This window comes from Oncorhynchus keta, chromosome 27 (assembly GCF_023373465.1).
Source record: "Oncorhynchus keta strain PuntledgeMale-10-30-2019 chromosome 27, Oket_V2, whole genome shotgun sequence".
Lineage (NCBI taxonomy): Eukaryota > Metazoa > Chordata > Actinopteri > Salmoniformes > Salmonidae > Oncorhynchus > Oncorhynchus keta.
The window spans coordinates 37,408,725-37,433,349 of NC_068447.1; the positions used below are offsets into that span (position 1 = coordinate 37,408,725).

At 41.8% G+C, this 24,625-nt stretch overlaps 2 protein-coding genes across 4 annotated transcripts; one reads left to right on the plus strand and one right to left on the minus strand.

Annotated features, from left to right (window-relative positions):
• Nucleotides 1-4: 4 nt before the first annotated feature.
• Nucleotides 5-13,571, plus strand: LOC118359952 (coenzyme Q-binding protein COQ10 homolog A, mitochondrial-like). Of its 3 annotated transcripts, XM_035738898.2 has the most exons (6): nucleotides 690-866; nucleotides 1,037-1,082; nucleotides 1,729-1,881; nucleotides 2,111-2,303; nucleotides 2,528-2,629; nucleotides 8,873-13,571. In XM_035738898.2, exons 3-6 carry the CDS (start codon nucleotides 1,754-1,756, stop codon nucleotides 9,038-9,040), a joined length of 591 nt encoding a protein of 196 aa, XP_035594791.1. In that variant the 5' UTR covers nucleotides 690-866; nucleotides 1,037-1,082; nucleotides 1,729-1,753; the 3' UTR covers nucleotides 9,041-13,571. The 3 variants fall into 3 exon arrangements, with proteins under 3 accessions (XP_035594789.1, XP_035594791.1, XP_035594790.1); XM_035738896.2 differs by lacking the exons at nucleotides 690-866; nucleotides 1,037-1,082 and adding an exon at nucleotides 5-611; XM_035738897.2 differs by lacking the exon at nucleotides 1,037-1,082 and having other exon boundaries at nucleotides 692-866.
• Nucleotides 12,321-24,357, minus strand: LOC118359951 (citrate synthase, mitochondrial-like). Its single transcript, XM_035738895.2, has 11 exons — nucleotides 24,189-24,357; nucleotides 21,782-21,829; nucleotides 21,350-21,457; nucleotides 20,718-20,783; nucleotides 20,193-20,324; nucleotides 19,506-19,694; nucleotides 18,693-18,895; nucleotides 16,723-16,852; nucleotides 16,413-16,514; nucleotides 15,954-16,163; nucleotides 12,321-15,706 (listed from the first exon to the last, which is right to left on the minus strand). The coding sequence occupies exons 1-11, from the start codon at nucleotides 24,351-24,353 to the stop codon at nucleotides 15,533-15,535; spliced, it is 1,527 nt and encodes a 508-aa protein (XP_035594788.1). The 5' UTR covers nucleotides 24,354-24,357; the 3' UTR covers nucleotides 12,321-15,532.
• Nucleotides 24,358-24,625: the final 268 nt, after the last annotated feature.

The window sequence follows — 24,625 nt, forward strand, 5'->3', positions numbered from 1 at the left end:
GAAACGTATATTCGATCAAATAAGTCTTGACTTCCCTACAAAAATTATTCACTTCGTGGTCTTATTTTCGTGGACAGATTTTGGGCAGAGTAAACCATCTCGTTTCGTCTCGTCCTCTCTGGTAAAGGTTTGTCCCTGGCCTGACCGACACCGGTATTTGTTTACTTTACCGAGCACAGAGAAGGACGATATTTTAAGGGGCTGTCGTCGTATGGGAAAACCCGAAAGCGCAATTTATGCACCCTCAGCGACCCAGGACATCGAGCTTAGAATAAATAGAGTACTTTATGAACGTTTTTATTATATAGACGAAACGCGGCCTTTTTTGTTGCGTCTAGGCCTATGTGGATAAGTGAATTGCTTCGAATAGCCAATCCGAAGTGGGCGAAAATCAGTGTTTTCAGCAGTAACCTACAGATTCAATGATCCGTTCTCCAACTTTAGGTTGTAGTAAAATAACCCACATAAAATATAATGGCAGCCTCAACAACTGCCCGGAGAATGCCGATGGGTGTGCGGACATTCAGTGAATTTCTGGAGATTGCTGTTGGCTCAGGTCGCTCACCTTGTCACACCGCGGGGTCAAGAGAACATACGAGACAAACCATCAGGTGAGATTAGTAAATGTATAATTTTGAGTGACAGCGTCAACCAATCAGTGCTGTACGTGCGCATTTAGCATCTATTTCAATCCCCCATGGGGCAGGTTTTTGTTACAACCAAGCACTGGTTGAAATAATGAAGGTCCACTCTGAAGAACATTACGTGCTTTCTGTATAATTAGCATTTAGGACTAAAACGTTCCCTTTTCAATCACATGTCATAGGCTATGCATATTGTGTTATACTTCATATTTGTTTCACTATGTAAGTAGTTGCCTTACTCCTTGTAATTCTTATTTCTTACGAATTCTATTTTCATGACTGTCACAGTTATTTGTAGTGAGCACCTGGGGTGTATTCATTACTCCGATTCTGTTGCAAACGTTTCTTCTGTTGCAAAATGTTTTTAAACCGAAACTGTTTACTCCAAACAGAAGACGTTTTGCAACGAAAATGTGAGTTTCTATTGGACAAATTCAGGTAGGTCTCTCCCCGTTTAGTTCCGTTTGCTCTGTTTGCGTCCATTTGGTTCTTAAACTGTAAACTGTTTCCTTTTACAATACTTAATGAATACACCCCAGGGGTGTATGACCAGGATTCCCAGAGTGCTTTGCCAACAGCAGGATTGGGACATGATGTCATCAGTTCCCCGCAGCAGAACCTTCATGGGGTTCACCCCTGGGGGGTGTTCATTAGCCGAGTTCCGTTGCAAAACATTTGGTCTGTTGCAAATTGTTTTGCAATGGAAACCGTTTACTGTTTACTCTGGGAACTAAACGGAAGCAAACAGGTTGCGACCTACCTTCATTTGTCCAATATAAACTCAAATTTTCTTTGCAAAACGTTTTCAGTTTGGAGTAAAATGTTTTGCAACAGAACTTGGCTAATGAATAGGCTGAGTGGGTCGCATTACATATAGTTCCATTCATGTGTTTACTCAGAATATAGCCTGATAGCTTGTCCGAAAGATTGACGGATAGGATACTACTGAGAATTCTTCCCCCTTTTGGCAATATATTATTTCTGCCCTGACTCTAATGGCAGGAAGCCTGCCTGGAAAAGGGTATTTGTTAGAGATGTTGTGGTATTTTCAACATTTCCTCTCTTCGTCTCCCTTCCCCATCAGACACTTGTCGTCATGTGGTATTGTAATGACCAGGACTCCCAGAGTGCTTTACCACCAGCAGGACTGGGACATGATGACATCAGTTCCCCACAGCAGAACCTTCATGGGGTTCACCAATAAGAGAAAGGAGTACTCAGAGCGGAGGATACTGGGGTAAGACGGTACCACCCATGAAAGAAAATCTATTGTAAGACTATATTTCCATACGTACATGGTAAACCAGAGCTTGAATGCATGAATAGAAAGAAGTCATGGCTAGATTTCATATTAAAGTTTTTAAAAATAGGGCCTTTTCTATTTGAAACACAACATGGAAGTGGAAGCTGTTTATTAAGTTATGTAATGTTGTTGTTTTCAAACTCCTCTTACTATGCTGCTTCAGGTACTCTATGCTGGAGATGTATGATGTGGTAGCCAACGTGGATGACTACAAACTCTTTGTCCCCTGGTGTAAGAAGTCCCAGACCATCATGAAGAGGGCAGGCCACTCCAAAGCTCAGCTGGAGGTGGGGTTCCCACCCATTGTAGAGCGATACACATCCATGATCAGTGTGGTGCGACCCCACATGGTCAAAGTAAGTTAATTCCGCTTAATTTGGGATTAAAAATTCCAGTAACTTTCCTAAAATTCCCAGGTTTTCCAGAGATCTTGGTTGGAGTATTGTAGAGTTCCTGCTTATTCCCTCCTGATTTCAGGAATCTTCCAACCAGGATTTCTGGAACACAGTTTTGCAACCCTACTTATCCCTCTTAATTTTGTTTTCATGAATTATGATGATAATTGTTTGTTTTGTGATAGGCCGTGTGCACAGACGGAACACTTTTCAACCACCTGGAGACAATATGGCGCTTCAGTCCTGGCATCCCTGGTTATCCCCGCACCTGCACTGTGGACGTTTCGGTGAATATGACAGCCCCAGCTTGTGACCCTTGTCTTTATTTTATGCTGCCCACCTCTCTTCTAATCTTGCTCTCTATTTGTGCATACACCCTTTGCATGTGAGCAGTCTGACAAAATTACACTACAGTGCATTCGGAAAGTATTCAGACCCCTTGACTTTTTCACAATTTGTTACGTTACAGCCTTGTTCTTTTTCCTCATCAATCTACACAAAATACCAAATAATGACAGTGAAAACAGTTTTTTTATTTTTTTATTTTGCAAATGTGTATATATATATATTTTTTTAAGATACCTTATTTACATAAGTATTCACACCCTTTGCTATGAGACTCAATTGAGCTCAGGTGCATCCTGTTTCAATTGATCATCCTTGAGATGTTTCTACAACTTGATTGGAGTCAACCTGTGGTAAATCAAATTGATTGGACATGATTTGGAAAGGCACACACCCGTCTACGGTATATAACGTTCCACAATTGACAGTGCATGTCAGAGCAAAAACCAAGTCATGAGTTAGACGAAATTGTCCGTAGAGCTCCGAGACAGGATCGTGCTGAGGAAGCATTGAAGGTCCCCAAGAGCACAGTGGCCTCCATCAAATGGAAAATGTTTGGAACCACCAAGACTTCCTAGAGCCGGCCGGCCGAACTGAGCATTCGGGGGAGAAGGGCCTTGGTCAGGGAGCTAACCAAGAACCCGATGGTCACTCTGACAGAGCTCCAGAGTTCCTCTATGGAGATGGGAGAGCCTTCCAGAAGGACAACCAACTCTGCAGCACTCAGCCAATCAGGCCTTTATGGTAGAGTAGCCAGACGGAAGCCACTCCTCAGTAAAAGGCACATGACTGCCCACTTGGAGTTTACCAGATGGAACCTAAAGGACTCTCAGACCATGAGAAACAAGATTCTCTGGTCTGATGAAACCAAGATTGAACTATTTGGCCTGAATGCCATGCGTCACATCTCGAGGAAACCTGGCACCATCCCTACGGTGAAGCATAGTGGTGGCAGCATCATTCTGTGGGGATGTTTTTCAGCAGCAGGGACTGGGAGACCAGTTTGGCTGAGGGAAATAAGAACGGAGAGAGATCCTTGATGAAAACCTGCTCCAGAGCACTCAGGACCTCAGACTGGCAGGACAATGACCCTAAGCACACAGCCAAGACAACGCAGTAGTGGCTTTGGGACAGGTCTTTGAATGTCCTTGAGTGGCCCAACCAGAGCCCAAATCAGTTAAGAACATATTCTAATTTTCAATGACGGCCTGGGAACAGTGGGTTAACTGCCTGTTCAGGGGCAGAACGACAGATTTGTACCTTGTCAGCTCGGGGGTTTGAACTTGCAACCTTCCGGTTACTAGTCCAACGCTCTAACCACTAGGCTACGCTGCCGCCCCAAAACTTTAACTTGATCGAACATCTCTGGAGAGACTTGAAAATAACTGTGCAGCGACGCTCCGTATACAACCTGACAGAGCTTGAGAGGATCTGCAGAGAAGAATGGGAGAAACTCTCCAAATACAGGTGTGCCAAGCGTGTAGCATCATACCCAAGAAGACTCGAGGCTGAAATCGCTGCCAAAGGTGCTTCAACAAAGTACTGAGTAAAGGGTCTGAATACTTAGCGTTGAAGTCAGACGTTTACATACACCATAGCTAAATACATTTAAACCCAGTTTTTCACAATTCCTGACATTTAATCCCAGTAAATATTCTCTGTTTTAGGTCAGTGGGTTAGGTTAGGATCACCACTTTTATTTTAAGAATGTGAAATGTAAGAATAATAGTAGAGTGATTTATTTCAGCTTTTATTTCTTTTATCACATTCCCAGTGGGTCAGAAGTTAACATACACTCAATTAGTATTTAGTAGCATTTCCTTTAAATTGTTTAACTTGGGTGAAATGTTTTGGGTAGCCTTCCACAAGCTTCCCACAATAAGTTGGGAGAATTTTGGCCCATTCCTTCTGACAGAGCTGGTGTAACTGAGTCAGGTTTGTAGGCCTCCTTGCTCGCACACTCTTTTTCAGTTCTGCCCACAAATATTCTATAGGACTTTGTGATGGCCACTCCAACACCTTGACTTTGTTGTCTGTAAGCCCTTTTCCACAACTTTGGAAGTATGCTTGGTGTCTTTGTCACTTTTGGAAGACCAATTTGCGACCAAGCTTTAACTTCCTGACTGACGTCTTGAGATGTTGCTTCAATATATCCACATAATTTTCCAACCTCATGATGCCATCTATTTTGTGAAGTGCACCAGTCCCTCCTGCAGCAAAGCACCCCCACAAACATGATGCTGCCACCAACGTGCTTCACGGTAGGGATGGTGTTCTTCGGCTTGCAAGCCTCCCCCTTTTTCCTCCAAACATAACGATGATTATTATGGCCAAACAGTTCTATTTTTGTTTCATCGGACCAGAGGACATTTCTCCAAAAAGTACAATCTTTGTCCCCATGTGCAGTTGCAAACCGTAGTCTGGCTTTTTTATGGCGGTTTTGGAGCAGTGGCTTCTTCCTTGCTGTGCGGCTTTTCAGGTTATGTCGATATAGGACTCGTTTTACTGTGGATATAGAAACTTTTGTACCTGTTTCCTCCAGCATCTTCACACGGTCCTTTGCTGTTGTTCTGGGATTGATTTGCACTTTTCACACCATAGTCTCATCTCTGAGACAGAATGCATCTCCTTCCTGAGCGGTATGACGGCTGCGTGGTCCCATGGTGTTTATACTTGCGTACTATTGTTTGTACAGATGAACGTGGTACCTTCAGACATTTGGAAATTGCTCCCAAGATTGAACCAGACTTGTAGAGGTCTACAATTATTTTTCTGAGGTCTTGGATTTTCCCATGATGTCAAGCAAAGAGGCACTGAGTTTGAAGGTAGGCCTTGAAATACATCCACAGGTATACAGTGCCTTGCGAAAGTATTCGGCCCCCTTGAACTTTGCGACCTTTTGCCACATTTCAGGCTTGAAACATAAATATATAAAACTGTATTTTTTTGTGAAGAATCAACAACAAGTGGGACACAATCATGAAGTGGAACAACATTTATTGGATATTTCAAACTTTTTTAACAAATCAAACTGAAAAATTGGGCGTGCAAAATTATTCAGCCCCCTTAAGTTAATACTTTGTAGCGCCACCTTTTGCTGCGATTACAGCTGTAAGTCGCTTGGGGTATGTCTCTATCAGTTTTGCACATCGAGAGACTGACATTTTTTCCCATTCCTCCTTGCAAAACAGCTCGAGCTCAGTGAGGTTGGATGGAGAGCATTTGTGAACAGCAGTTTTCAGTTCTTTCCACAGATTCTCGATTGGATTCAGGTCTGGACTTTGACTTGGCCATTCTAACACCTGGATATGTTTATTTTTGAACCATTCCATTGTAGATTTTGCTCTATGTTTTGGATCATTGTCTTGTTGGAAGACAAATCTATGTCCCAGTCTTAGGTCTTTTGCAGACTCCATCAGGTTTTCTTCCAGAATGGTCCTGTATTTGGCTCCATCCATCTTCCCATCAATTTGAACCATCTTCCCTGTCCCTGCTTAAGAAAAGCAGGCCCAAACCATGATGCTGTCACCACCATGTTTGACAGTGGGGATGATGTGTTCAGGGTGATGAGCTGTGTTGCTTTTACGCCAAACATAACGTTTTGCATTGTTGCCAAAAAGTTCAATTTTGGTTTCCTCTGACCAGAGCACCTTCTTTCACATGTTTGGTGTGTCTCCCAGGTGGCAAACTTTAAACAACACTTTTTATGGATATCTTTAAGAAATGGCTTTCTTCTTGCCGCTCTTCCATAAAGGCCAGATTTGTGCAATATACGACTGATTGTTGTCCTTTGGACAGAGTCTCCCACCTCAGCTGTAGATCTCTGCAGTTCATCCAGAGTGACCATGGGCCTCTTGGCTGCATCTCTGATCAGTCTTCTCCCTCCTTGTATGAGCTGAAAGTTTAGAAGGACAGCCAGTTCTTGGTAGATTTGCAGTGGTCTGATACTCCTTCCATTTCAATATTATCGCTTGCACAGTGCTCCTTGGGATGTTTAAAGCTTGGGAAATATTTTTGTATCCAAATCCGGCTTTAAACTTCTTCACAACAGTATCTCGGACCTGCCTGGTGTGTTCCTTGGTCTTCATGATGCTCTCTGCGCTTTTAACGGACCTCTGAGACTATCACAGTGCAGGTGCATTTATACGGAGACTTGATTACACACAGGTGGATTGTATTTATCATCATTAGTCATTTAGGTCAACATTGGATCATTCAGAGATCCTCACTGAACTTCTGGAGAGAGTTTGCTGCACTGAAAGTAAAGGGGCTGAATAATTTTGCACGCCCAATTTTTCCGTTTTTGATTTGTTAAAAAAGTTTGAAATATCCAATAAATGTCGCTTCATGATTGTGAACCACTTCATGATTGTGTCCCACTTGTTGTTGACTCTTCACAAAAAATACAGTTTATATCTTTATGTTTGAAGCCTGAAATGTGGCAAAAGGTTGCAAAGTTCTAGGGGGCCGAATACTTTCGCAAGGCACTGTACCTCCAATTTACTCAAATGTCAATTAACCTATCAGAAGCTTCTAAAGCCATGACATTTTCTGGAATTTTCCAAGCTGTTTAAAGACATTCAACTCCGTGTATGTTAACTTCTGACCCACTGGAATTGTGATACAGTGAAATAATCTGTCTGTAAACAATTGCTGGAAAAATGACTTGTCATGCACAAAGTATATGTCCTAACCGACTTGCCAAAACTATATTTTGTTAACAAGAAAGTGGTTGAAAACTAGTTTCAATGACTCCAACCTAAGTGTGTCAACTTCTGACCTCAACCGTATGTAAATGTGGTATTTAAGTTTTTAATTTTGTATATATTTGCAAAATTTTTGAAAAACCTGTTTTTACTTAGTCACTATGGGGTACTGTGTGTATATTGACGTGGGAAAACGAGGCTTTAACGTAACAAAATATGGAAAAGGTCAAGGCATCTGAATCCTTTCCCAAATGCTATGTGTGTGTGTGTGTGTGTGTGTGTGTGTGTGTGTGTGTGTGTGTGTGTGTGTGTGTGTGTGTATGCACACAAAAGTATGTGGACAGACCTTCAAATTAGTGGATTTGGCTATTTCAGCTATACCTGTTGCTGACCGGTGTATAAAATCTAGCACACAGCCATGCAATCTCCATAGACAAACATTGGCAGTAGAATGACCTTACTGAAGAGCTCAGTGACTTTTGAACTGGAAACCTTTAGGAGCAACCAGCTCAGCCATTAAGTGGTAGGCCACACAAGCTCACAGAACGGGAACACAGAGTGCTGAAGCGCGTAGCTCGTAAAAATCGTCTGTCTTTAGTTGCAACACTCACTACCAAGTTCTAAGCTTCCTTTAGAAGTAACGTCAGCCCAATAACTATTCGTCGGAAGCTTCATGAAATGGGTTTTCATGAGCAGCTGCACATAAGCCTAAGATCACCATGCGCAATGCCTAGCATCGGCTGGAGTGGTTTAAAGATCGCTGCCATTTGACTTTGGAGCAGTGGAAACGCGTTCTCTGGAGTGATGAATCACGCTTTACCATCTGGCAGTCTGACGAATGAATCTGGGTTTGGTGGATGCCAGGAGAACGCTACCTGCCCCAAAGAATAGTGCCAACTGTAAAGTTTGGTGGAGGAGGAATAATGTTATGTGGCTGTTTTTCATGGTTCGGGCTACTTCCTTAGTTCGAATTAAGGGAGATCTTAACAGTACAGCATACAATTACATTCTAGACTAATCTATTCTTCCAACTTTGTGGCAACAGTTTGGGGAAGGCCTTTTCCTGTTTCAGCATGACAATGGGTGCACAAACTGAGATCCATATGGTTTGTTGAGATTGGTGTGGAAGAACTTTACTGGCCTGCACAGATCCCTGACCTCAACCCCATCGAACAACTTTGGGATGAATTGGAATTCTGACTGCGAGTCAGGACTAATTGTCCAACATCAGTGCCCGACCTCACTAATGTTCTTGTGGCTGAATGGAAGCAAGTCCCCACAGCCAGAAGAGTGGATAGTTATAGCAGCAAAGGGTGGACCAACTCAATATTAATGCCCATGAGATGTTCCTATGATCAAGTGGCCACATACTTTTGGTTATGTAGTGTATTTTCTCTTTCTACTCTGTTTTTCCTTTTTCTCTTTTGTTTGTCTTCTCTGATTTGATATTCTACCCTCTCCCTCCTTCCTGCCACACAGATCTCGTTTGAGTTCCGTTCCTTGCTCCACTCCCAGTTAGCAACTGTGTTTTTTGACGAGGTGGTAAAAAAGAATGTGTCTGCCTTCGAGCGCCGGGCCGGCACGCTCTACGGCCCACAGACCTGCGTCCCACAGGAATTAATGTTCCATGAGGTACACCAAACGTGAGGTCCATGTGGCATTGTGTGCCCTTGCCCCAAACCAGCCTGCACCTTCACCCTGGCAGTCCCCTGTATCACCTAGCTGGAGCAGCAGGACACTACATGACCCAGCCCCATCAACCGCCTTCAGTCTCCATTACCACCAAGGCCCAGATACCAATAGCCTGGTCCCAGGTCTGTTTGTGCCGTCTTGCCAATTCCTATGGTCACATTGGCATGACAAACAGCTCTTCTGCGATCTTGGACCATCTGTGACGGCAGATCTGTGACCAGGCTAAGCTGCCACTAGTGCATCCTCCTCACATTATAGAGTAAGGACCAAGCAATCAGTGTGGGCATCAGCCTGGCTTATCACCCTACACAACTATAGTTGACTTGAAAGTCCCATATCCTAGCCTGGGTCATTTTCTTGTAAAAAGCTGCCATCTACCTCCTCACAAGGGTACACTCTTCAGCACAGACCCCTTGTTGCATTGACGTGTGTGCACAATTTTAAAATAATAATCCTTCTAAGTCTAAAACAAAAAAGCCACTACGCAAATCAGAATAGATGGAATTTATTGCTGTGTAATCATGAGTGAGCAGGACACTATTGAGTGAACGAATGACATGGACCATTTTGAGTACGTCATAGTATATGACTGCTTTAGACACTGTAGATTGCTGAAGAGTGGGTGCAGGTGCACTCCACTGCTAGGTTCTAGTCATTCAATCCTGTAAAATGAATATATCTTAAAGGGGCAATCCATAGTTGAAACAATAACAATTTAAGCATGCTCCCCAACCACTGTTTCGGTAAAAAGCTGAGGGATTGGGTTGGATAAATCTAACTACTCTCAAATTCATAGACAGATCTATGGATACATGGACTGACTATCCATGATATCAAAATTATAGTTTTAACCATGCTGATGTTAAAATATATGTTGAGGCTATACAGTTATTTGTATTTTTTACATTTGCTTTGTTTGCTTGTTTACAAACATTGGTAATAAAACAAGTTTATATTTTGGTTTCTGATGGGGTAAGCTCGTGAGGCGTTTAAGTTATTTGTCAAGAATCAAACTAATTATATGTCCAAAAATGGATTCAGCAACTGCAGATTGCCCCTTTTTTTTGTTTTTAATATATTTTAAATGTATTGTTTATACCAATAAGTGCTTTTTAAAAATTATTTATTATATATATTTTTTTAAATAGCAAGCCAACTGCTTCCTGTGTGTGTAGAGAGAATGTTGTTAAAGTGCTCGCTTTTTCATAGATTGTTTTAGTCATTGGTCATTTGCACCTTACACACATTAAGCACATTAAATTGTCTTCAATGTTAAGCTTTATGTAAATATGGAGAACGGGAGCTGTGAAAATTCTATAAAGTGTCAACACAAGCTGCCTAGCGAGTTCATAAATGAAACAAGACAAAGTATTGCAATTACTTATGCATGCACGATATGGCTACTTGTGTAGGATATTTTCTTTGGAATTGCATTTCTGTTTGTTTTGCCTTTGTTTTAATGGGAATACATTTGAATTTCATTTTAGTTCATGTGTAATAACAAAGGGCTCAGTCAAACCGATTTGTTTAATATACCGGTATGTATTTGCCCTCTGCTATGATGGTGGCATTTACTCTCAGGTGTCATGAAAGGTGAACTTGGGAAGCAAGTGTACGTATTTTAAGATTTAAGACTATTCGTTTGTTATTAAAGCAAGAATCCCGGACACAAATGTCTCAATACTTCAAAGCAACTTCCTGTCTTTATCCAGTCTCTGGCATCAAACACAGGTAGTAGTACTGCTTTTGAATCTAATTGCACTTGACAAGTAGAAGCAATGTAGTACAAGCCACAAAGCTAGGTGTTGATGCCATATTGCATTCATTTACCCAGTCCTTTCTTATCAGTGAGCTATAAGAGACTGGATATGGAAAATGAAACTATTAAGTGTGTGTGAATGTAAGGCAATTGCATTTGTGTGTATTGTAAATGGAGGAGGTGGAATGAATCATCCTACTGTATTCATAATTAGGCCTACCATTACTTATTATTTCAATTAGTTCTAAGTGAGCAATAATGCACAGATGGGTGTTGAGACCCATAGAGTGTATGAGCATAGTATGCTGTTTGAGTTTTGCATGCTGATCAAAGTTGTTTTGCCTGTTAATCATACTTTAGTGTGTATGCATTTCCACCTGTAGCCATGGTATCAGCTGTACAGCAAACACTACAGTGTTCTGTGCTCTCCTTTTCTTTTCCATTAGAAATTCTGGTTTTGACCATGAGCAACTGGACACTGCTCAATACAAAATGAGTTATCAATGGAATATTAGGAATAGGTGTGCATGCAATGTAGTTATAGAGCCAAAGATATTTCCACCACTCGTAAATGAGTTGTTTAAAAAAATAAAATGGGATTGTTCCCGACTATATACTTTTTGAGAATCATGGGAGTGTAATGTAATCTCGCCATAAATCACTGCTTTCAGAAGTTGTGGCATGTAGCAAGCTGTTCAGGTCACCTTTGGGATTTGCTCAAGTTAGAAAACTTTGGCAGGTGGTGTAGAGCTGTGGGGACTCTTAAGAATGCCTTGGTTTGTCGCTATGTAGCAAGGGACGTGCAGGGGTGAGTGTGATGCGGCCTTTTCAAAAGGAAACCAAAGCGCAAGCAACGAGAGCAGGGTGTTGGTATCTGGGCCAGTTATTAATAACGACACAGAGAGGAGATAGTTAAAATACCTATTTTCCTATTATTACAAATCTCCCATAAACCACCATATCCATGACACTCAAATCACAAAATAAGAAAAACAATTACTTGCATATTGCATGATACTTCACCTAACCAGAACAATATCAATTGATTGTTGAGGACATGAAATAAAGTTCACTAAAAGCCCCACTTCCTTGTTAATAATTCAGCTATCTAGCCTTGTAAACAGAGCCTCATGACTAGTTTGGCCTTATGCAACAGCGGTTGACACTAATTGGTTGTTTCAGTGTATGTAACATTATCCTCTGGCTAGTCTCATGACTGCAGTTCTTCAGAGGCAGAGCTGAGACTTGCTGGGCAGATTTGACACTGTCCTTATGGTAAACCGGCTGGTTGTGTGTGCTTCTACATGCACAGTATATTCCTTCATTTCAACACCTAGAAATCCCAGACTATTAAAATCCTATAATGTAGTCATCCAGGAATGGATTACCAGTGACTTTGGAATTTTCCATCTGTTATTGAATGAAGCTAGTCAGTTTCCAACCTCTTTACACACAATTAAAAACAAACACATGACACCAAGTGTTAAACTCATTTATTGGTTTTTCCATTTTTGTTGTCCTCGGCTCCTTTCTCCCGTTTGACCTATCCAGCCCCATCCCGCTAGTTTCCCAAATGCATCCAACTTCAATGGCTCTTCCCTGGTTTCAGTCTCATACACCTGCTTTGATCAGAAACAACCAGATGTTCCACAAGACAAACAAAGAAAATAAAATAAAAAACTGAAAAATGTGAAACCCAAGAGACAAAAGCAAGGCATATAAAATTGAAGTAAAAGTCAAACATGGATTATTTTGTTTTTCAAGTGAGCAGGGTCCCACTTATGCGACACAAGATGGAGTGTTGATAATCCTATATTGAAGCAGGCAAGGAAAGCTGCTATGGACCAACTGCTGCTATGGGCCTGAGAGCCAGCTTGAATCAGTCAAAGCAAACATCCACTTAGCAGCAGCAGAAGCCCATACAAATGGGCAATAGATTTATTTACAAGACAGCCAGAGTACGTACATCTACTTCATTGTAAGAGTAACTTTCAAAACATGTAAAACTGAAATATGGTGATGAGTGAGGTTGGTTGGAAGTCACAGCTGTATGACTGAGCAATATGGTTGCGTAGGAGCTCATACATTCAAGCTATACATATTTATAACTATATACAAAGTATAAATAAAACTACAAATGATGTACTCACTATAGGATTATCCTCTCTATACATTACATGGTTATTCAGTCAACACCCAAAACCTCTAATAAAAAAGGATTAAATCAAAATAGAGGTTTTCCTATTTCTATTTTCCTATTTTGGAGTAGCAGCTCAAATCACTGAAGCACTCTTCTGGTGCATAATTAACAACATACATTATACTCCAAAATTAGACAGGACCGCAACAGATAAAAAGCTCTTCTTGGCTGCATACTTATGTTCAAGCACATACTAAAAAGCAGAACACCATGTCCTCTCAATTCTCAATCCTCCAAATATATAAGTCTATGCCATTACTATCAGGCCTTTGGGTACTCCAGGTTACAACCAAAGGTCTTCGATCATATGCTCCTACCTACACATATCAATCCTACATTTCAAAAGATGCCCAGACAGAAAATGAAAGGAAAGAATGTAAAACAAGTTGAATGACAACAAAAAAAAAGGTTATTTTGATCAGAGGTGTGTTCAAGGTTAAATCCATTGAAGTCAGGGAATCTGGTGAGACAAAAAGATTTAAAGGGGCAGTACCTTTTTTAATTATATATATATTTTTTAAACTGATTCGCATTCTTCCTTGGCTATATTAAACATCTTCAAAAGAAGTTAGATACTTTCACAAGGTTGAACCTTTTTCCTTTACTGGAGTGTAGCTACTGTTAGAGTAGTCAGGGAGAAATTGCATAGAGAAACGTGGTGAGGGTTTCAGGCAACAAAAAATATATTTCCCTGTTGGTTCAGATTAGGCAAGACTTTCCAGACAATATTGACGCTTCAGCAAACATCAGCAGAATAATGTGACTCAAATTAAAAGTTACTTGCATCCTTACTAAGTTAGCAAAAATGTTTGTCAAACTACCACTCAAGTTAAATATAGATGTAATACATACTCAAGTGATGACAATTTGTGATTTCTCTAATTACCCACATAAAATTACATGTTTTATGTAGCCTGGAAATCAAACTGCTCAGAGTGAAACAATGGTAAAACAGAGCCATCAGGTTGGATTGCATACAACTTAAGCCCCTTGACATCTTCAATCAGTTGGTGCAGCCCAGTCCTCACCGGCACATGGGGATGAGATGCCAGCAGACTGCATTGGCCTACTGTACTGTAAGTGGCTTGAGTCTGAGGAACAGAGGTAGGTGGAAACTAATACCGAGGTGGGGCAGTCCAGGCCACATTACCAGAGGCATGGGGTTAGAGAACACTGGAAATAAATTATAGTTGTAATTTCTAGGCAGGTGAAGTGTATACATGATTACCTACCTAACACAGCCTCAGACTAAATCAGGGCCATGCACAGACCGTTCAGGGGTCAAGTGTCCCCCCCACCAAAAAAACAACTCATAATTCACATTTTAAAATTCTGAACATGCCATGCCTCTGTAGTGAATATTTTACCAAATCTGAGCATAGACATTAATTTTTGCAAAACACTCACTCATCACATATTGTAAGGAAGCTAGTTACAGTGCCGCCTGATTGACATGGGGAAAAGAGGGTGAGTTGTCAGCAGATCAATGATTGACCTGCTGGTTAGCTAGCTCCATTGTTTTTTAATGATTGTGATTTATCTTCAATGCCCTTAAATAATAACGTAATATAATATTAATTATCTTCTAACTCAAGATATATGGCTGGCTAGTGGCTTTTGTGGATATTTTTGTATATGGTGATTAGCTAGCATCTAGACTGCCTGTGTTGCTGCCGACTGAGGAAGGGATGGAGTTGGGTTGGAGCGAGGGTCGTTGATGCAACCGTTCTTCTCAGTCTTTTTGCCTCTCTGCTGCACGTATCAGCCAACCAGACCGAATATTGATGATGTTAATCAAAATGTTATGCTGCTGCGGTAGTACTGTTGACATTTACACACACTCGACCAGTGGCCACATCTCAAGCCATGCATGTTTGGAGACCAGCATACACAATCTCAGTACAGGGCAGTCTGGGATAAAGGTGCAACCTGGCATGCGCAAGCTCTGTACAGGGCAGACCATCAGGGGCAACCAACGGACGGGGTGGGTGAACTTGACAACGTCACACCGACTTGCGGGCAATGGGTTCAGAACAAAACTTTATACAAAAAAATAAAATTATACCACAACCCAAAAGGGCACTTGGCGAGTGGGAGGGCCAAGGGACAGGAGCTGGGCATAGGTTGACTTCTATCTGTGCACGTGCCTGCGCTAAATCATGTAAATATTAAAAAGCCCTTTTTGGATTAATTTTAAACAAAAAAAAGTGTACCGTCTCTTTGAATCTCTTCCATGGGGATGGGGGCGAGGTCAGCTTTCATTTGAAATACGCCATGCAAGTGACGCGACAAGTAGCCTTGTAGTTTAAAAAAACTTTTCTAGGCTTTTTGAATGGTCTTCAAATGAGCAAAAATGTAGCGCAATGGTCGTTTTAATGAATTTGATGATATAATCTTGAAGCCCATTCAAAAGACCAGGGACATGAACACGGAAGTATGATGTAGGAACGCGTCACTTGCACACGGTATTTCCTCCCCCTCATCTTCTTCAGCCGGACTTATTGGCCCCCACCAGGGTCATGAGTCCGTCTGTGCTCATGGACTTGGGGCGCTCCAGAGGGAAGCCCAGGGCTCGGCTCCAGATAAGTTGGGCCAACACACCAAGAGCTCGGGACACACCAAACAGCACAGTGTAGTAGTTCATCTCTGTCATCCCATAATACTGTAGCAGAGAAGGAGAGAGGTCAGGGAGAGGTCAAATGTTTGTTGCAGAGGTCAGTGATGATTGAAAGGCTGAACTCACAGGTGCTAATATGTGCTGTGATGCTTTTGATTAAAACACATCTGGCTAACACTGACCAGTCAAACAGCCCACTTACAAATTAAAGGTGGTCCAAAAAAACCGATCTGTATTACATGACAATATATGCAGTACAATAGGACATTGTTAAGGAGAACACATCTCTCACCTGCAGCAGCACTCCACTGTGTGCGTCGACATTGGGCCAGGGGTTCTTGGCCTTGCCCTGCTCCAGCAGTACTGGGGGCACAATCTTGTAGAGCTGGTGCACCAGTTTGAACATGGGGTCGTTGGGCAGGTGCTTGAAGGCAAACTCCTGCTGGCATTGGTACCTGGGGTCAGTCTTCCTCAGGACAGCATGCCCATAGCCTGGCACCACCTATGGGGGTGAGAGAGGGTGTGAAGGGTGATTAGCAAGGTTTACCCTTCTCTCCGGGTTAACTGGTTCTTAACGCAAGGGATGTTTGAAACCGAGAAGCACAACATGGGATTACTTCTTGCAAATACTTTATGGAACTGAAAACCACACTAGTGATGCCATATGGCCTCATAAAGCTGTTATGGTCACTGGTGGGTAAGGCAATATGTGTCATAGTAGTGAAGCCAAATGTTTTGACCCATCTCTTACCCTGCCAGACTTGAGTGTGTTCCAGATGTAATCCCTCATCTTCTCATCAGACACCTCCCCTCCCATCTCCTTCTGCAGGGCCGTCAGCCACACCAGCACCTCCTACAGGGCACACAGAAACGCATGAGAAACACTAATAACCTCAGCAAGACTAAAACAGAAATACTATTATAATGCCACTCAATGACTGCTTATGGATGTTTATAAGGATCATGTCTATCCATCTATCCACTCATGACTCCAAGAGAGAGCAGGTCAGTGAGTCAAGAGTATGTCAATTCTAGTGGAGCAGAGGACAGGATTGACAGACCTGGTTGGCCAGCCCATGCAGAGGTCCAGCCAGCCCATTCAGAGCAGCACTGAAGGAGAGGTAAGGGTCAGAGAGAGCACTGCCCACCAGGTGACTGGTGTGGGCACTGACGTTACCTCCCTCGTGGTCACTAAAACAGGAACCCCAGAGACAGTTGGTTACTATGTTATTCATCACAAAATTGGAATTGACAGTAAATTACTAATGTTTTTACAGACCTATATTCAAATACAGATTTATCCAATTTTTAATTGTGTCTAACAAAGAATTGTTGTCCTGTCAAGTGCAATATATGAACACTAGAGGGCAGAGAACATACATTTGAGGGTTTCACAATTCTCTATCCTTCAATGTCAGAATTTAATAGACAAAATGGCTACCCCCCCAAAAGTCAAATAAATCAATGACATAATGGTTCATTCTAATATGAATACATGGGTTTTGTATAGCGCGTTTCAATGACCAGGGCCTGAAACTAACTTTTTGGTTCACCAACCACTGTGGCAGGTTTTTGTTGCCAAAAATGAACATGCTTAGTAATGTTTCTAAAACAATAAAATGTATTACTAGTAAAGAAGTGACCAGAGGCTTTTAACCAAAATATATAGATTTAAAAATTAAAAGCTCTGACTCTCCCCCCTACTAGCACTGACCTTGCTGAAAGATACTTTATTGTGGAAAAATGTACTTACTATGACTAAGATGTGGTTGTCCCACCTAGCTTTATTAAGATGATTGCACTAACTGCACGTCGCTCTGGATAAGTCTCTGCTAAAATGACTAAAATATACATTTAATAAGACAAAAATGTTCAGCTACCCCTTTAAGGGCGGGGGTTACCGTGGCATTTGGAGCCACTTGAAGCTCTCATAGTCCCAACACATGTATGCCCACGCACAGCAATGTTCTCGAATATTGGACCGTTGGCATTCATACCTTTCAAAATTCTCAGCACAGCTCAAGTCATTTCTCCAACCGTCACCACATTCAAATTAGTTTATTGTTATTCCGTTTGTTTTATCATCTTATGTTTGTTGTGTAGTAAATATATCCGTTTTGATTTTCGTTCTTTTAATTATTTTTTCCCCCTGTGAAGCACATTGTCTAGTATTCCATGTCTGAAATGTGCTGTATGAATAAAGCTTGATTTGATTTGAATTGAATAGAGGACGCGTACCGGAGACGCGCTGGTTGGGAATTGTGGGGAGGTAAGCATTCGGGGCTGTGTCCCCCCACTGATGGTGGTCTCAGAGCCACGTATCTACAGCACGTCACAATGGGGTGCTGGATTATCGCATCCTAGTGTCTGTGGAGTAAGATTTAAACTCGAGTCGTCAGTCACAGCGTGCCTGTGAGATCATCGGACTAGCAGCCGATGCGTCTTCGCTTGCAGTTGAAGCAAACTCAAACATTGAAAAACAACCTCGCTATTGAACAAAACAATGTAAATAGCCGAGAAACACTCCCTTTAGTAGACTTGAGTAAATTAGACCAACTTTCACGAGAAGCTCTTCTAAAAATTAATCTTCAGTGCGCACAGCTTCCCAACCAGGCAGTGTTGCTGCGTTAAGTGGGATATACATTATAGGATTCGTAGTTCTTTGTGCGATTAGCTGCCAGCCATGAAACAAAAAGGACAAACACTTTGAAAACAGCTAAATGAGCTCATACTTAACTTCTAACTCTATTTTACGTGAAACGCTTCACTGTGGAACCCTGAGCACACCACCCTCCAACATGGCTGGTGAAATAGACATCAATACCCACCAATGCCAAAATGTACCCGCATTTGGCGTGCTTTCATTTTTGGGTCCGTCAATGGCCCAAAAACACCTAGATGGTAATAATGGTTGAAATGTACGTCCTTAAGACTGGTTTCCCAGACAATTTCAACCTAGTCCTGAAAAAAATAACCTACTTAATATGGAAATTCTTCATTCTTAATCTGAAACTGGCCCATAGTACAATACCTGTGGATGGTAAGGTAGAGCCTCATTAGTTCAGTGAACTCTGCAGAGTCGCTGTAGCCCAGCATGTTGGCGAAGTTAGCGGACCAGTCCAGGTTGGAGTCGATGGCGCCAATGCTGCTTCCCTCACGGTACAGGTTACGGTAGATCTTAGCAGCAACACACGGCAACTTGGCAATCAAGTCCATGGAGTCCTCATAGATGAACTGGAATAGAGTAGGTAGTTTAATCAAAAGTCAGTAGACTATCTCCCACAGGATCTAACTGAACGACATGATAAATCACACAATTACTTCTGCTAGTGTAGTTATTTTCTGTTGACGTTTCGGTCTGTGAGCTTTTTCTAGACTGTCTGTCGAATTCTTGGGATGTAATTCCTTGCACCCCGCAAGAAACGGTGTTGATTTATTTTAGCCTCTTATTCTAACCAGGAAGTTGAGGAAAATATATGCTCTTTTTCAAGGGAGACCTGGTGTGCATGTTAAGATTTGCCATTAAAGAATGGACACTTGAAAAGCACTTTAGTGAGGATGACTCATCCATCCAGCATCACCCTCTGCTTTAATGTATTTACCCACACCTGACTGTACTGCATTGTAATGTAATGAATGCAAACCTGGATTTTAAAATGGTATTTTATATTTTTCAAGTACTTTGATCGTCAGCTTTAGCCCGCCTAGAGGGCCAGATGTGCGAAGTTTACACCTTCGGGACTATTGTTATTAATTTTGCTAGGCAAGCTCAATCAAGACACAGCCAAAGTATTTGAAAAATTTCAAATACTAGGTCTGTGAAGACTCTGTGTGTGTGACTCACCTCCCAGTACTTGGCCTTGTTGACGCCCTCAGAGTAGGCCCGGGCAAAGCTGCTCTCGCTGTTCAGAGCTGTGATGGCAGCACTGAACTGGGACATGGGGTGCAGGTTGGTGGGGAAGTTATCTAGCATGGTGACCACGTGGGAGGGGAGTGCTGCCCGCTTAGCCCATTCTTTGGACAACCAGCTCACCTGAAAAGATGGGATGCAAATAGGATTGGCGGGTTCAAATAGGGACAATAAAAATGGCACAAGTCAGAACGGAAATGTTCTTTAATCCCAAACACTATAAATCCCCGCCACATGGCTACGGTTGTAGAACTTCAATGTGAGTCATCAGGAACGAAAAGTAAAACTCGATTGTTGTCATGCCTTCCTCCTAAACCATGAAATAACTTGCTTGTAGTATGTAATAACATAGGAAATTCCTCTAGCTGAGACATATGAGGGTCAAATTAGACCTCTTAAGGTGGCTTCAAGACAGTGCTGCAGCAAACACTACTTCTGGTAGTTTTTCTGAATACAGTTCTCCGTTTCACTACAAGGAAGCACATTTTAAAAAGTTGATTGGTCATCTTTGTATATATATATATATATATATATATATATATATTATATATATTTTTTTTAATTTGAGCAGACAATCCTCCCATTCTAACCCTAGCCCATCCAGTGTTAGCCCCTTCACACCTGTTCCTCTGTGGGGACCTGTCCTGTGACCAGCAGCCAAAAGAGGCCCTCAGGCAGTGGCTCCTGACCTCCTGGAGCCTTGGGCAACAGCTGCTGACACTCCGGAATGCTGTAGCCCCGGAAACGGATTCCCTAATGAAAGGAACAGGAAGTACAAGGAGTCATGCTTAATATAGTCATCATATATGGCAAATGAGCATAGTCTAAAATGATGGCACAACAAACCACAACAAAGGGGCAGTAGTTACTGCAAATACCAGCTTTATCAACAGAATTATTTTGGAATATCTTAACATTCTAGGACTCTTAACTGCCACCAGCTGAGGTTACTGGAGTACCAGTGAGATAACACTTCCATTGACACCAATATATTTTACAATTGAATGCATGTAATCAGAAGCAATTTAGATAAGTGCCTATATGGCTTACACACAAAGGTTAATGGTGCTCAGCGTCAACACTTCAATTATTCTGTGGGTGTTACTGTTTAATGGATTGTGTGTGTTGTGAGGACAGGAAACACACCTCATCAGGATCCAGCACTGAGGTCTCGTACACCAGACCCTTCATGCCCCTCATCCCACCATAGACCTGTAAAACACACAAACACAAATTACATTCGGTACAGAAAGCTCAATTAAGGCTAGACTGATTTGCTCTTTGACCAGTCCAGAAATAGCATGCGTCTCTAAAATCAAATGCGTAAGGAATCAGATGAACCATGACCCTAATCCTTCTGCATTCTTCAAAGGCATAATAAGGGTGAAGAGGTCATGTGAATGATAAACATGCGTGGATGACACAGGCAAAGCGGAGGTGTGTGTGACTCTGGAGTGAGCCTGCAGTGATAAATGGTGTGTGAGGCAAGAGCTGTGACATAAATGGTGTGTGAGGCAAGAGCTGTGACTCAGCTATGACTGTGCTCAGCTGGCAGGGAACTGGCTTAGACATGTGACATCACATGACCTCTAGTATGCTAAAAGGGAGATGGCTGAAGGGCAACATCAACCACAATCTGGTGGAATTTAGAAAACGGTTATACCATGGTTTCTCTGATCTGTATGTGATTTATTTCTACATCAAAAGCCTTTCTTATTCTCTTGTATGGTTTTACCAACATCAGGTTCTGAGTTAGTGAATATGGTTCAGTTACTTACCATATCAACAGTGATCGATCCAATGTTGGTTTTTCCATACTGCTGTTTGAAGCTCTTGATCCTACTTTGTTCTTTTGGAATAAGGTCTGTTAGAACATCCTTTAGATTCTGCAAAAACACAGACATGTCTCATTAAAAGCTCAGTCAAAAATTACATCAATTCAAAAACAGCCTATATAAAAAGACAACTACAGAGAGCCTAGTGAACTTGTGTGTTAGTCAAACAAACATTTAGATCCAAAACATTCACTTAAAAGACACTGGCTTATAAAGTTCTCTGCATGGTACATAATGACAGAGAGAACAGACAGGGAAACTATCTCTTTTTGTCAACCCCTATTAAAACAGATTAACATCATGCTTTATTAACAATGATGATAATAAAGGGCAAATTGATGAGTTCTCTTGAAGAGGTAGTCTGATAGTGCTTACTGTTGAGGAGCTGGCATGTCTGGACGCCACAAGGATGCAGGTGACATTCTGCAGAGGAAAATGCAAGTATCAAAAAACATCAGCCTGAGTATATATGGTCAGAAACCAGAGCTGTCTGCTTTCCAATTTCCAAACTGTAATACCTGCATCTACTAAAACTAGGCCTAATTGAATCATTGAGCTGACAGTATCATGAAATCCTGATTGCTTGCTGCTCCTCAGTTAGCCTATATCCCGAGTGGCGCAGCGGTCTAAGGCACTGCATTTCAGTGCTAGAGGCGTCACTACAAACAACCTGGTTCGAATCCAGGCTGTATCACAACCGGCCGTGTGGCGCACAATTGGCCCAGTGTCATCCGGATTTGTCCGGTGTAGGCAGTCATTGTATAAGAATTTGTTCTTAACGGACTTGCCTCGTTAAATACAAAGTAAGGGTTCTCCAACTGTTGTCCCACGGGCAGAATTTGGTGCCACAAGTAATTTTATTTTCCCCCCAAGTTCATATTTTTATTGTTGGACTGTAAAAACACCTGCAAAACATCCCCAAGCAATTTTAATTAGGGAAATCTGTTACAAAGTATTCCCACGCATAATAGAGAGATAAGTAACTATGTTCCGGCCCCCTGACCATCCGCTCGAGAACAAAAATAATAAATTGGCCCGCCACTGAATGTAGTTGATGAACCGTGGCCTAGATATCTAACTCCAGAGCAGTGCCATTCCTGGATTATAGATAGGGCAATCAACATCCTTACTGATTTAACATCACCTGTGGCTTTACGCAAAAACTTCAGCTACAATCCAACATCAACCATAGAAAAATCTAAAAGAGGCCTGTGTGAAGTATCTGAGAAGGACTGCTCTGTATGCAAGCCATCTGACCCACTGTCTGTGCCGAAGGAAACGAGCAGGACCTGCCTTTTTAAATAGTAGCACAATCATGGATGACAGTCAGGAGGACAAGGAATCCTTGGCAGAGAACACACAAAAAGAGATTGGAGAAGGGATAAGAGGACCATCTGGCAGAACTGAAATAGACAAGGTATTGAACAGGCTAGCCAACAAACCTTTAAAAGACAACACCGACAAAGGAAGAAATGCAACCAAGTTTCTTAATGGGCAAGCACCATCTTAAATCACTATGCATATGTCTAATTACAACATGTAACATTTGAAGTGGTCTGCTTTAATGGATAATATATTCCCTTGGATAGGCCTACTGGGAGTCATACTGAAATATCCTACAAATTCCCTCAAATGACAGTCCCTGAACATCAAATTCTAGCTGATATAATGACAAGTTCTGGTAAATCAAAGACATTTCAAAGATTCCTAACTGCAATGCTCGGATAATTGACAAGGAATTTCCACTCTGTACAAAGTTCAGAAACAAAATCCTGAGGCATCATCTCTGTCGGAGGAGTTGAAGGTGCACAGTCCAAAGAAGGGGATTATTGTGATGTGTCATCTGTCTTGGCAATAGAAATATCTGGGCAGGAGGCTAATTGATTAAGCAGTACTGTAGGTTACAATCTGACGCCTAACCAGGAAGGTAGCAGTGCGACCCAGGAATCAATACGGACCTCTACGAAACAAACACAAGACAGAATTCTAATTAATGTGTGTGTTCTTAAGCGTGACACAGGCATAGGCATAGACTTATTAGATATTAGATAGCTAAATTAAAGGGACACTTCGGGATTTTGGCCATGAGGCCCTTTATCTACTTCCCCAGAGTCGGATGAACTCGTGGAAACCATTTTTACCATTCTTGCTACATTGCTAGCAAGATGGAGACGTAGCAATAATACAACACCTGGAAATGAACAAACCTAGAAAGTTGCTGTTGTGTTGGCTAATAGCTATGAATGGACATGTTAGCGCTGAAGGTCAAATGAGGGGAATAAGAAGATGTGGATGAGCATGTTGACGAGCCAGCCAATTAACTTGCCACTGTTGGCAGTAATAGTAGCTAGCGATAAGAAATAGTAAAGATTTTGGATTATTCAAGCGTGCAGTTCAACTTAATTCCATGTGAGAGGATAGAGACCTAACTGTCAAACATGACCCTCCTCAGGCTATCTAATCGTAGCTAACTAGCATGTGCCATCTCCTGTGTCAACTGACCAGCTTGCAGATAACCTTAACAAACTGACGAAACGCGCTAGTGCCAACACAAAAATCGTTTACATGAAAGAGGACCATCGTTGCCAAGCACCAAAACTGTGTGGCAATGTGTAGCCACTACTAGCGTACATGAATGTGCTTGAAAATAACCAACATTTTTCCTGACGAAAATATAACTGTTAGCTAGCTAACGTTAGTTGAAATGCAAGCAAACTACTATAGTTACAGCTAACACTGACGCGTCCACCCTACTTGGGATATGTTCTTTGCCTCGACTTACCTTTGAATTAAGGAGTCTTGGCGCTAACCTGCTTATACCTGTAGTCAGAAAGGACATGGTGTCTGTGGAGAAAATATAATTTATTGTATTTCCGAAAGTCAATGGTTGAAGGTGCCCCGACAGAAAAAGCACTACTGAAGGTTGAAAATGGATTGGGGCCCGCATGTAGGCGTATCGTTGATTGGATGGTGGTTGTAACGAAATGTAACCTGATTGGTCAGTTGAGACTCGTGTGTCTCTATCAATCGAAACGATTGGCTAAGGCAGACGGAACACCGGGGTATGTTTGAGAACACGTTTCCGTTTCAGTTTGTCACACAATTTAAATTAATTGAGTCAGAGTAAAACCAAAGATGGTAGAGAAACTCCGTGGTAAAACTGTCATTCAAGTATGGTCAGTGGATGTTTCTGGACAGGACCATATAAACTCCAGGTGT